The 13,779-nt window shown below is 36.8% G+C and overlaps 1 protein-coding gene across 1 annotated transcript in view; it reads left to right on the forward strand.

Moving 5' to 3' along the window:
• Positions 1 to 13,779, forward strand: part of LOC137397595 (disks large homolog 5-like) — a 49,082-nt gene that overhangs the window by 4,526 nt on the left and 30,777 nt on the right. The window contains exons 5-8 of the mRNA XM_068083893.1: positions 1,125 to 1,239; positions 1,635 to 1,760; positions 5,958 to 6,128; positions 11,901 to 12,115. Coding sequence (XP_067939994.1) covers positions 1,125 to 1,239; positions 1,635 to 1,760; positions 5,958 to 6,128; positions 11,901 to 12,115 — 627 coding nt within the window. The remainder of the gene's footprint in view (positions 1 to 1,124; positions 1,240 to 1,634; positions 1,761 to 5,957; positions 6,129 to 11,900; positions 12,116 to 13,779) is intronic.

Consider the following 13,779-nt stretch of genomic DNA (forward strand, 5'->3'; position numbering starts at 1 on the left):
CAAGTCAACCTTTAAAACTACCTTGGAGTAATCTTTAGCTACACGCACTCAGGAAATAAATCGCTTGCATAGCTCTCGTGTTGTCATTTGATCGCCGATGAATTCACTGCAGGTTGTGCGTAAATGCACACGCTATTCAATATTGCTAGAGGAAAAAGTGGTGCATTTCTGTTTGGAAGTGTTAATTTCCTTCCGATGAACATTAATATTCATCCCACTTTTCATGTCTAGCTTTAGCTGAGTTTCTTTGATATTCAGTTCTAAACGATGATGATGATGACAACAGTTTATTCTGACTTGGTTATTATTTTTTATAACAGGTATGCAAAGACTTGTCAGACATGTAAAGACAGTTGGTATCAGTTGGAACTGCTTATAAAATGTCTGTTTAATTCACCTCATAAACCAAAATTCTTCATTTTGTAGTTGGCTGATTTTTATTATTAGCAGGTAGCGCTTTTTTCTTGAGCCAAAACAACAATGAAAATATCTTCCGAAAGTTATTGTCATCAGAAATGGTTGACTATCCATGATAGATAATTAATACACTGTTGATGCCTCTGTAGAAATAATAGGAAATCTAGCAAGGGTGCCACGGCCAATTCTCAATGGTCAATCTACTGGTCAATGCAATATGTCAATATGCAGTAGTGTCGGCATGTGCAGCAGCCATTGATGTCTATGCTATGCATCTCCTATGCGTTCCGTCAGTCTTTGTAGCCATTGTGCGCAGTCACAGGCTCTAGTTGAAACGCCCTTTTTTGAGGCATCAGAAACACTGTAATCTAGAAATTCCACTTGCTGAACATTTTTCTTATGTTTAATAATTATTTGGAGTGTTTTTGTCTCATATAGTTTAGGCTGCCCGTAAGTTGAAAGCATCTCAGGTTGTCTTGTGTGTAATTGTAATTTAAGTTCATCTGTACTAGCCTTTCTCTCCGGATGATAGAGCCACACAAAACACTGATGTTGAAGATTTAGTAAATCTGGGGTTAGTGAACCATGCAATTATTCCCTAACACAGTGTTGCGAAGTGCTAGGGGCAACTATCTGAGTAATACTGAGTCTTGCAAATGGAGATGGCATACCCGATGTTATATGTTTGACTGACTTCTTCCCATCAGGTATAACTCGCTCAAGGGAGAGATGGACCAGCTACGAGAAGTCTACCGTAACCTCATGGATGACAACCACAAGATTAAGATGATGTACAATGCCAAATGCGAAGAGCTGTCAAAGGTACGTTGTCATTTTAAAGTTAGTGTTTAATATTGCTACTCTTGGCTCAGCATCTGCTAACTGTCCTGTTATGATTTTTTTATGAATTTTTGTTGGTTTTTACCAACTAAAATGTGAATATTGTAATCCTCAATCATCTGTTCCCTTTTGGGCCGGTGGTTATTATCAGTACTACTACTATTTATACAACAATCATCGATACTGGCTGAGCGATTGAGTGATTGGAAGCTTTGATATAACAATATTGTCAGACGAGCGTGATTGTACAACAACAGCCAATCTTGTCTGAGCGAATCCCAGCACGTGATGGCCGACTCATGGGGGCCGAGGTGTCGTTGTGCTGGTGCCTGTTGGAATTTTGATGGTGTTGACTGAATTTGTGCTGGTACCGGTAGGTTCGTGCCGATATGGGGATACTGAGGTCGCAGTGTACAGCGGTCACCCAAGAATGGCAGTCCATGGGCAAAGAAAATTTAGAGCTGGAGAATACGAACAAAGGAATGAAACAGGAAATAGATAAGGTTTGTCATGTTTTACCTATCTGAGTTCGTAAATTTTTTTAATAATTTGTAAGCAGCATAATACCGCTATAAAGTATTATTGATTTCATATCTGGATATTTCTATGAAAGAGCATAAAAATATAAAATTTAACCGCTGTGCGCATATTTAGTTCTCAGCAAAATAAAATATGTGCTATTTTGCAAGAACTAGTAGCATTGAAACATGTGCCTTTTTAATATACCTAGATAGATGGTTGCGAACTATTGTTGTTACAGTAAATAACTGCAACTGTTATAATAATAATATTTGATGCAATAATAAACGACTAAAATAAATGTTGCTTATGGAACCGAACACGCTGTACAATTGGATTTTGCGACAAAGCTCAATTTAAGAACCAATGACAGCGGTGCTATTTCTAGTAATATGCCAGTTGAATGCTGCTATTTACTGCATCAGTATGCTTCTACACACAGCTTTATTCTTGCATGCTACCCTGTGATTACTATCTTGTCATTACTACACTCTCACTACTACCCTGTCACTACTACCCTGTCACTACTACACTCTCATTACTACACTGTCACTACTACCCTGTCACTACTACCCTGTCATTACTACCCTGTCATTACTACACTGTCACTACTACACTGTCACTACTACACTCTCATTACTACACTGTCACTACTACCCTGTCACTACTACCCTGTCACTACTACCCTGTCACTACTATACTGTCACTATTACACTGTTCAAGACTAATGTTTGCTCATTGATTTGTCTTCTGGTTTAACTAAGCAATAGTATTGCACCCTTTCTTAATTACGCACAGCAGCATGAATTGTCTTTGTTCAACAGGTTAAACAATGATAATTTATGTGTGTAAGTTTTTTACTTCCGGTCTATAAAAATCGATGTAATCACAAAGCGTCATAGACCATTATTTTGTGTATATCCTCGTAAAGCTACAGACCACATCACATCGCTTTGATTCCACTTGTTAAGGGGAATCATGTTTCTAACCCGAGATACTGAATTATCATTGAACCTTTTCACTCTTAATATTCACTTGGTTTTCATATGGTATTCACCTGGTTTTCATATGGTATTCAACTGGTTTTCATATGGTTTTCATATGGTATTCAACTGGTATTCAACTGGTTTTCAACTGGTATTCAACTGGTTTTCATATGGTTTTCATCTGGTATTCACCTGGTTTTCATATAGTATTCAACTCGTTTTCTCCTAGTTTTCATCTGTTCATCTCGCTACTTTGACTACCCTTGTTGTAATTGCCTGAACGCGCAAGAAGTTTTGTCTTCAAAGACTATTTCACAAAAGCCCGGCGCAAAGCAAACAAACCTACAGTGCCTGTCACGGAAAAGAGCTGGTTTAGCACCTAATGTTAGTTTGGCCCAGTTTGATTAGAAGGGTGTATCCTTCCTCCTGTCTGGCTATAATTAGGCAAGTGCAAAGTTGTCGTTTTATTCATGACACAGTCTCTTCCTTTACCTATTTAAACTTGCTCCTCCAGATGTGCAGCTGAAATCAAAACTCACCACTGCTCATATTATCGTTATTGTGAGTTATTGTTATTGTGAGTTATTATTAGTATTGTGGTTTATTGTTTGGAGAAGCTGTTGTCATGTAGAGTACACCCTAGCAATACTGAGCAATTTAGTACTCTCTCTATAATTGCAAGCCTGAGCATTCAACAATTTACTTCCTGACTAGTCACATGTGATAAATATATGTACATGTCTGAAGTTATATAGCCAGCCTACATCATATGTTAGTCTCTCAACAACTGACAATAGCTGCTCTACAACTGGCAATAGCTGCTCTACATCTGGCAATAGCTGCTCTACAACTAGCAATAGTTGCTCTACACCTGGCAATAACTGATCTACAATTGGCAATAACTGATCTACAACTGGCAATAGCTGATCTACAACTGGCAATAGCTAATCTACAACTGGCAATAGCTGCTTTACTACTGGCAATAACTGATCTACAACTGGCAATAGCTGATCTACAACTGGCAATAGCTGCTTTACTACTGGCAATAACTGATCTACAACTGGCAATAGCTGATCTACAACTGGCAATAGCTGCTTTACTACTGGCAATAACTGATCTACAACTGGCAATAGCTGATCTACAACTGGCAATAACTGCTTTACTGCTGGCAATAGCTGATCTACAACTGGCAATAGTTGAACTGCAAATCACAATGAGCAATAATAAATAGTTTAAAAATAGCATTGCTCCTCTTTGGCTACCTAAATGCAAAATGTTATAGCCAGTACGTTTGAATAGTAATGTTGCGCCTTATGCAGTTTTTAAAGTCCTGGCTACATGCACTGACAAAATGCATCTCGAAGTCATAGTAACTTAGTTTGCTGTGACCACATGCGCGCGCACACATGCACACACCAATGCTTTGGAGTGAGTGACAATGGGAATTGGCCCCAGATATGGGAAGGCCATGACATTCTCTCCGGATTTTCCATTACTCGTTTTGAGTATCATCAGCTGATTAATTTTTCAATTAAATTTATCTAACAGAATTAATTATTCTAACAGAAATGCTTGTGTATAGCTTTTTATTGGTAATCATAAAAAATGACGTTTTCATTGTTTTTCATTTTCATGTTGGGTAGCTATTTTTACTGCTATAATTTCACTTTTGGGTAAAAATTCTGCTCAACTATAAAAATCCGCCGGATGTACAAATAATTTGGGTTCCTGAAACTAATGAATTGTCTGAAAGGTTTCATGGACAGTTCTAATTTATACGAATAGGTTTCACATCTGTTAGAAATGAGATTATCTCTGTCCACATTTAAATGACTGTTTGTGTGAAGCCCTGTCATCAAGGTTCGAAAGAGATTCTCATACGAAATATGCTTTTGCTACAAATGACTAAAATAAAACCGAGATCGTGTTCGTTTGGAATAAACTCTCTTGGCTAATCATACATTTGCTTGTTTAGACACTGCGTGTTGACCAAGTGTTGCACACATTGGCTGTGCAAATGATGCATTTCGTCGGCAGGTGTTGCCACCCTTGAAGATGTGGCTACAGGTGGAGTATTTATGTAGTTCCTTGCTATGTTTAGTGGCCTTACAACGGTTTAAAAAAAGCTCTTGTCTCTGCTTCAGTTTTTACATAAAAGGGCTCGCATGCAAATCTCAAATTTTTTGTTTCTAAAAACCCTAGACACATGAAGTTCTTAAGTGAACAAGCCTACAGTCTGTGTCTTGGTCACTTCACTTACAACCTAGTTAGCTTTCACTGGCAATTTTCTTAAAGTTTAAAATTTGCCTTTGAAGCAGTTTTGATCAATGATATGGGAGGAGGTATTGCATATACCCGTAGACCCATATTGGAGCACTTTATGCCCTATTTCTGTAATTGTACTAAGAATATACTCTGAATACTGTGATTACAAGCTCAATAGAACCGGCAAGTCGCGTGATCGCTATATGCTGGCGGAGATTTGGTTTAAAAGTTCCCACACCTTACATACAAGTTTACTTTTTCTGTTTATTTTAAGGATATTAATAGCTGATGTGATAAGATCACGGTGTCAGGATGAGAAGTAGCTCGCTCCTTATCACTTTCTATGGCTACTGTATACATTCGCGTGCTCAGTTTGATGGTGTACCCCTTTTTTTTTTCGTTCAACTCCTCGTGATTCCGATATAAAATAAATAGATTTTTCTACTTATAATCATAAAGGAGTTTGGGTTGCATGAAGTTTTGATCAAAGTTTGTAATGGTCAATTAGGTATAAACCAATTAATGTCAAAGGGAAGGATAATGAGGTCAAATTTGAGTGACAAACAACCTTCTTAAGCCACTTTTTTATCTGTGAGGCTGGCTAATAGATGAGCTTCTTAGCGTGTGCTTTCCGCCCTTGCTAAGTCTCAAAACCTATGAGGTGTTTCAGCTTTTGCGTTTGAAGCCTTGCATTGCCATTCTATGCACTGATCTGGATAATCTAAGTTCATTCTGAGATCCTCTTAGAACTGTATTTCTGCGTTCTTTGTCAATCAGTGATTAAACCCATTTTCTCATTTCCCTTCTCATGTGTTACAGAATGGCTCTGACGTGTTGCATAATGACCCCTGCACGGTGCTGTATAGTTAACCTAGTCAAACCACTAACCGTCTGGCCGCACGTGTTTTACTAATCCTGTTTGTCGTGCAGCTCTCTAAAGATATTGTTGGGGTGCAGAAACTCAAGGAGCAGGAGTTGACACTTGTACGGCGCGAGAAAGAAGAACTCAGTCAGGACCGGGACTTGGTTATGCTGGAGAGGGAGAAGGTGCATAAGGAGATCGATATGCTCACGGAAAGCCTTGCTCAGGCCAACTCTAAGGTTTCTATACTCAACTGTCTTTAACTGAAACCACTCTTTGGCACAGTCCTGGATTTTTAAGTACAATAGACTCCTACAACGTAAACAATTCCTCCAGGAAAGTTTACGTTATAGGGAATTTATGCTATAAGAACTGTAAAATACATGTAAATTTCCTAATCCGTTCCAAGATCTTTCCAAACTTACCCCTTTGGCCATACTCTTTGACCATACATAACTTGACTCTTTTAATTTGTTGGCTGTATCATAACTGCAGTATTATTGGTTTGCATCGACAACTTGTTTCCTTTTTATGATCAATCTCACTGGTTTTATAGACCATGATTGCGGTACCTTTACAACAAGTTGATGCTGACTGCACATATTCGACATTCATTTTCAACGATTTGCTAATGATTTCTAAACAGCAAAGTCAATTCTGCAAAGTAAAACAAATAAATATTTTATACGTCTACAATAAGGCAAATCAACAAAATATTTTTATCATAAAAAGTGGTTCTAGCTGTTTTTCGTTTATCTGTATCCAGATGTCAAGGTTAGGATAAAAGGTAACTTTCGACAATACTCCAACTCTAAACATTCAGATTGGTAGTAATGGTGGTAGAATCGCCTCCAAGCATTTATTAACAATTGTGCAGTTATCCTATTCTTTGTTTTGTGGACACATTTGACGATCTATTACGATGAACTAGAATGTTGTGAAAGTTATATACTGTACATGTATAATAGATACTAGGCTATACACGCATCGTTTTTTCTTCCGCAAGTGCGGCGAGATAAACTAACATTCAAATCGATTTTGAAAACTCACCCGACTTGACACTTTACGTTATATGGAATTTTTTATGTACCCTAGGACACTTATGTACTCGCGTCATCTAACTTTCGCTTTTTCGCGGAGTCATCTTCTCGCGAAAATTTCATGCTGCGCAACTAAACTATCATAACGAACGAGCAAAAGCGCGAAATTAAATAGCTTTGTTCATTGATATTCACAATAAAATCGTCATATAGAAGGACCTAGACATCATTGATAGTCCAAGAAACAAATGGCAACAAGCGATCAAATTGAATTATCGATCTCGCCCACACATTTCTACCTGCGATTTACAAATACAAACTAGTCCCAAATTGAAAAATTTTTCTTATTAGCAAACTGGACCTGAGGAATCTAATCTGTTTGTCCCACTGCATTTATTTTCACATCACTATATTTTCGCACTCATCAGAGCCGCGAAATTAAGTTGCAGCGAAATTTCACTCTGTGTGCTACTCACGAACCTAAATACTAGCGAAATAAAAGTGTCCTAGGGTAGTACGAAACAAAAACTTCACATGAATTTTTACGTTATCTGGAATTTACGTTATAGGAGGTATACGCTATAAGAGCGTCTACTGTACATGTGCAGTTGAGCCTTGGCTTATCACCTCAAAAGGTTTCCTGCAAACGGCGTAAAATTTGAGCTAATCTTTGTTGTGATGATGAAGCAATTTTCATCAAATGATATTTGAAGTTTTTTTGAAACATAGTTTGGTATATCTACATATATGCTTCGAGTTCTTCATCACATCGTTTCATTCTACCGGGCTCGGGTAATATCAAACGGCGCTTAATACCTTCCTTCTATTGCTTTAAAATTTTGAATCTTTGGCACACTATAAAAAAGGAAAAAGGCAATGTTTAGCTTAAAGTTGTTAGATTTTTAGACAAAAAAATTTTGTTTCACTGTTTAGCTCAGAATTACAAAACAGAAATTATAAAAAGCTGAGAAAAATCACCAATCAGATTTTGAAAAATCTCCGAAGCTGTTCAATACTTACCACGAAGGAGAGTGGAAAATAACATATAAAAGAATATATAAATATGAAAATATATAAAAAAAACTATAACAAAAAGACGTCAAATTTGACTAGTTCCATATATATTTGCCACGGCATCTGCCTTCACGCCATCTTGTTTTTTGTATTGTGAAGGATACAGCTCTTTATGTAAACATATGACAATCAAAAACCTTTTTATTGTTTATTACTTATTTATTTAGCTTGTTTCCTATCATTTAGTTTTTACATAGTTTTATATACTTCGTTCTCTTTAATATTAAATATAATTACCTACAGAGTTTGTTGTTCTGTTTTCAGCTGTGAAATGAAATAAAAAAATGCTGCATAAAATCTAACAACGACATACAAAATTAATACGCCCTGATATTTTCTTTGTATGTCTAAACTTTTAAACTTCATATCATGAAGAAATAGTTTTGTGCAGGACAACTAAATTAAAAATAAATAAAACAACTGTAAAGGTTTTCAAACAACTTTAAGTTTAGAATTTCTTAACTTGAAAGAAGAGTTTCGTTGAAATAAATTAGAAGGAAAAATAGAAATGTAAAGGTTTTTAAATGTAAACTCATTAGAGCGTAATGGCTAAATATAGTCTATTTCGTTTCGATTACAATCTAAATTATTTGGTATACAATTGATATACAATGTTAACCTTAGTAACTATAGCTACCTACAACGACTTTAGTGCTAGCTGTTCTACCCGGCATTGCCCAGGTAATAAAAAAGTCTTTGGACAGAAAATTGATTTGTATTTAACACATATAACAACATTTGCCATTCTAACTTTCAAACCACATATCATGAGAAAAGTGTTTTGTGTAGTTGAAATAATTTAGGAGAAAACAAAAACAACTGTTAAGGTTTTCAAACTTTGTCAAACAACTGTAACTTTAAAACTTCATATCATGAGAAAAATGTTTCGTGCGGGTCAAATAAATTAAAAAAAAAAAGCGGCTATAAAAAGGTTTAGATGTAAATGTGAAATAATAAGCAAGTAATAGCTCAATGAAATCGGTTTTGCTACGATTACGATAAAAGATGATTTGGTAATGACACAAAAATATGAACTGAGAAAACAAAATAAAAATCCTGAATATGTCGAATTATTAATAACAATTCGTTGCATAGAAGTGTGTGTATATAAAAGATAACTGTTCCAGCAGAACTTATTCATCAAAACCTTGAATACGACGATACTGGTGCCTTTCGATACTGGTGCAAATGTAAAAATGAGACATCGGAATGTCTTTGTCTGGCCGAACGAAGAGATAATGTCGAGTTTATTCCTACTCGAGATAATATAATTGCCCGCGTGAGAAGAATTGGCCCTGACCCCAGATATAGTAATTGAACCTTACAAAAAATATTTCTTAACAGGGGCGTTGTAAGGCGTGGTCGCATCGGTAAAATAATCAGCGTGCGCTATAGGTATAGCCCGATTGACATACAGATCCACATACCTTGAGAAATATATATAGATGAATATAGGATAGATTTAACATATGAATTAAATTTCATAACGGATCAACTCTGTTATTGAGATCTCACTGTATATGCAGGCGTAACTACCAGTACTCTGGGATTATCTTCTCTCAATCATACAGTTAGGTGGAATACACTGAGCATATTTGCATTATACATAGCTGCATAGTTCAGTTATCTGAGTTTATTTTGTAATCAAATCTGCATTGGGTGGCATTATACACTCGTAATAAAACGTAGTCAAGGGAAATTAACTTGCCTTGTTTTTACAAATGAACCTTGGACATCTGTGTTGTGTTTGCAAATCTATGTTGTGTTTGCAGATCTATGTTGTGTTTGCAGATCTGCGTTGTGTTTGCAGATCTGTGTTGTGTTTGCAGATCTATGTTGTGTTTGCAGATCTGTGTTGTGTCTGCAGATTTGTGTTGTGTTTGCAGATCTGTGTTGTGTTTGCAGATCTGTGTTGTGTTTGCAGATCTGTGTTGTGTTTGCAGATCTGTGTTGTGTTTGCAGATCTGTGTTGTGTTTGCAGATCTGTGTTGTGTTTGCAGATCTGTGTTGTGTCTGCAGATCTGTGTTGTGTCTGCAGATCTATGTTGTGTTTGCAGATCTATGTTGTGTAGCTGTTACTTGTTATGTTGCTGTACTAGATTCAGGAAATTTAATATAAGAACAAAAAAGTTCAGAATTGGACATTTTTTGTTTGTTACATATCTGGCTAGCACAATTTGTTTATCTAAAAACTTAATTTTTTTTGTTGCAAAAAACAGATGTTTTGAGGGTTTTTATTGTGCTTGTTTGTGCGATTAATAACATTATGTCTAGCAACATTAGAAAACTTATTCAAATTAAGGAAACATCTTTAAAGTATTATATTTTGTCTCTAATTTTGATGTTTAATCTAATGCTTTGGTAAGGCTGTTAGTGCAGAGATGTAGCGCTGCTATGCACTTGTATGCAGCAAATGGTTACCATAATATCAACTTAGTTTGTCTTCCATTAATAATGCAAACATGCCCCTGGCCAAATAAATGGGAAATTCATTCAAATTTATGTCTATCTAGGGCTCAGTTGTTTTCATAACCCGCATTAAATCACTACCGTAACCTCTAATAATCACGACGCAACCTCTATTGCTTCGAGCTTCAGACTGCTTGCACAGGATTAAGAGAAACAGCATTGCTACTCACTGTTTGTAGACAGAACTTGTTGACAGAATTACCTTGTGACATCACACTTCCTTGCCATTGCTGAAGCATTTTTTTGTGTAGATTGCATGATTTTTATTCTTTTTATGAATATAAAGTTATGATTTTTATGCATAACATGGTGCTGAGAGATGTTAATAAGACATCATTTATCAATATACATTGTTGGTCAGAGAAGAGTCATGACCCGAAGAAACAGACTCACTTAGCAGTAATTTGTTTCCATTTTTCAACTAAGTCAGACTAACTGTAGTTTATTACCTCCGTGCAATGAAACTTTGTTATAACATCATGACTCTGCATTTTCCATGGTTTTTATTTAGTTGTTCAATTATTTTTATCAATTCTCCCTTCAACACTCGCTCGGTAGTCGGTTGAAAAGCACACCACTTACTATCGGCTGAAAAGGAAACAAACAAAATGTGGTGCAAAGCGATATGGTTGTGAAATGTTGCTGCCGACCGCCTGTAGCAGTGATAGGGCTGTTATACTTCAACTAGTTCAGTTCAACAGCCCCTAGCGTGTATGTTCTGGGGAAATTCCATTTTATCATTTCAATTGGAGTTGTCTGTTGGATATGGACGAAAAGTACTGGTGTTGACAAGTGAACCTTGATTTTGGCGAAAACTTAGATTTGTTATAAATGCTATTGCTTCAAAGTCAGATCAATTTGTTCTTCTTTTCTAGAGGAGAACCTGGTTTATGCTATCTTACCTGGATTGTTCAATTTTTAGTTCACTGCCTTTTCGTGTTGCATCTGATCGTGGCTAATCATAGATAGTTTATGATAATTCTGCGAGATATGGTCATTTTTGTAAATAATTTTCTTTTTTCTACATATTAGACTGCTTTTTCTTGTTTAGTTTACTTGCAACAACTAATGCAGAGTTGAGAGATGTTATGGCAGATGTGGTGTTGCCACCAACCAGGGGATAGTATCATTGGCAATCATGCGATGAACAAACATGCTAGATATCGTTTATCTTCCCTTCTCTGCAGCCAGTCACTTTTGACAGCTATCGCATGTTATTTGAAACCTAGTTGCTGAGAGGTATCAGCGTGGTCTCTGCACTCACCTGCACTCACCTGCCCTACTGTTAAAATAATATACTGCCTACTACGCATTGCCACTAACTTGCATTGTCGCTCCTGTTTTCTGCCAAGTAACATCTGGAAGTTTAGTATCGTAGATTAGGCAAGATGGATGGACATTTATAAAAGAGTTTAATGAACTGTGTAGGTAGCTCAACTGGAACAGGAGAGGAAACACATGAGTGATATTATAGTCACCTATGGACAGGAGATTCAATCTGCCCTGCATGATCGGGACCAGGCTCAGAAACACATGAGAGAGCTGCGCGATTGTGTAGGCAAAGTGCTCAAAGAGCCGGCACCCGGTCACAACATGGACACTAACCTACGCAATCGACTTCTCGAAGTATCCATGCAGGACAGGTATGTACGTACGTATAAAGTAGTATTATGTAAAAAAGGAAGAGCTTCATTCCTCTAGACTTACCAGCCCTATTTTCATCCGGTACTACTAGTACTCTGGCAGTCTAGTGTGCTGTGAGAGATCATCAAGTGTGCAGCAATAAAGCACAGGGAATAAGTATGGACACAACTATTCTAAGATACATGTAGTGGAATATGAACAATTAACATAGACGGGAGCGTGCCTAGCTGCCAAGCTGAATGTGACAAGTTTGAAATTTAAAAAAAGTGAAGAGTGATCCTTCTAAATTAAAACAGACTAGCACCCTGGCAGTATAGTGAGCTGTGAAAGATCATCAGGGTTAAGGTTGTCAATAAAGCACAGAGAATAAGTATGTACACAACTATTCTAAGATACATGTAGTGAAATATAAACAATTAACCTAGATGATGCAATTTTTTCCCCAACCTGCAACCATGGCCTTGGACAGACGGACAGACACGGCTGTGTGATAATAAAGATTTGTTTGCGGTTCCGGTAACTGTGAATACACACAATTCACAGGTTTATTCCGATGTAGGCCTAGTCTCTGTGGTGTTGGGGTTTTACACTTGCAGTAGTAGGATTGAAAATATGGCCTGGCTACACACTGATGAAAGGCATAGCTGATGTGCCGTAAGGTGTAGGTATTTGCTGTGGCCACACACGCACACTGAAGCTACACATAGCTTCACAAAGCTACACACCAAACAAACCATATTTAGTCATAGATTAGTTGATGAGAATTGTCATGTGAAGGGCATGACGTCATTTAATGGCTGTTAGTCAAGTACTGTCATCTTATTTATTTTCTAATATGGCTTATCAACAGTTGGTACTAGCTATAGCATTTGTGCATTTATTCCCATAGCTATATTTTTGCATAAGGAAAAACACCATTATATGTTCACGACATGAATCAAGCTATAGAAAAAAAGCTGGAGTAGAACTGATTGAGTTAGCTAAATATTCAACTGAGAACTTTTTTGAACTATTACATTTAGACGAGTGGTCTCCATATATCTGTTATGAGTGAAAATTTGAGAGAGTTGTCCATTACTTATAGATGCTTGGTCATAGTATATGATCCGCTGAAAGGTGGACACTAGTCGGGTAACAACAATTATATTAAGGCCATTTTTTAGAAGTTATGTAAGAAATTTTTCAAGTCCATTTTGAAATCTTTAAATTTGGTATGCGACTCTCATGCAGATTTATCCGTCAATTCTATGCGCCCTTCAGGGCAGATTTTATTTCAGTTAGTTTGTATTATTCTGAAGTAAACGGGGCAAATGTGAAAAGTATTACGGCGAAGCTTGCACTCGCAGCTTTTGTACATTATCATAATTATTAGTGCAGCGAGTGATTAGGGTTGAAATATGATTAAGTGAGTTTGAGGTGAAAAGCAAGATTAATTTCCCGCTAGCCAATCTTTGATTCAACATCTGCTTGTCAAATTGTAAACTGTCATTTCTTCAAGGCGTCAAAAGACTAAACTTTTAAGGATATTGATAGCTCGTTTTGTTCCGACTCGGACAGGCAATAATAAATATAATAATGTGGCAGCAGTAACTCGCTTTTCTATGTCTACCGGTGGCAGCATTACAATGTGCCTCACGTTTTATAGCTGCGTATAATCTTCAGG

Source organism: Watersipora subatra, chromosome 1, assembly GCF_963576615.1.
Source record: "Watersipora subatra chromosome 1, tzWatSuba1.1, whole genome shotgun sequence".
Lineage (NCBI taxonomy): Eukaryota > Metazoa > Bryozoa > Gymnolaemata > Cheilostomatida > Watersiporidae > Watersipora > Watersipora subatra.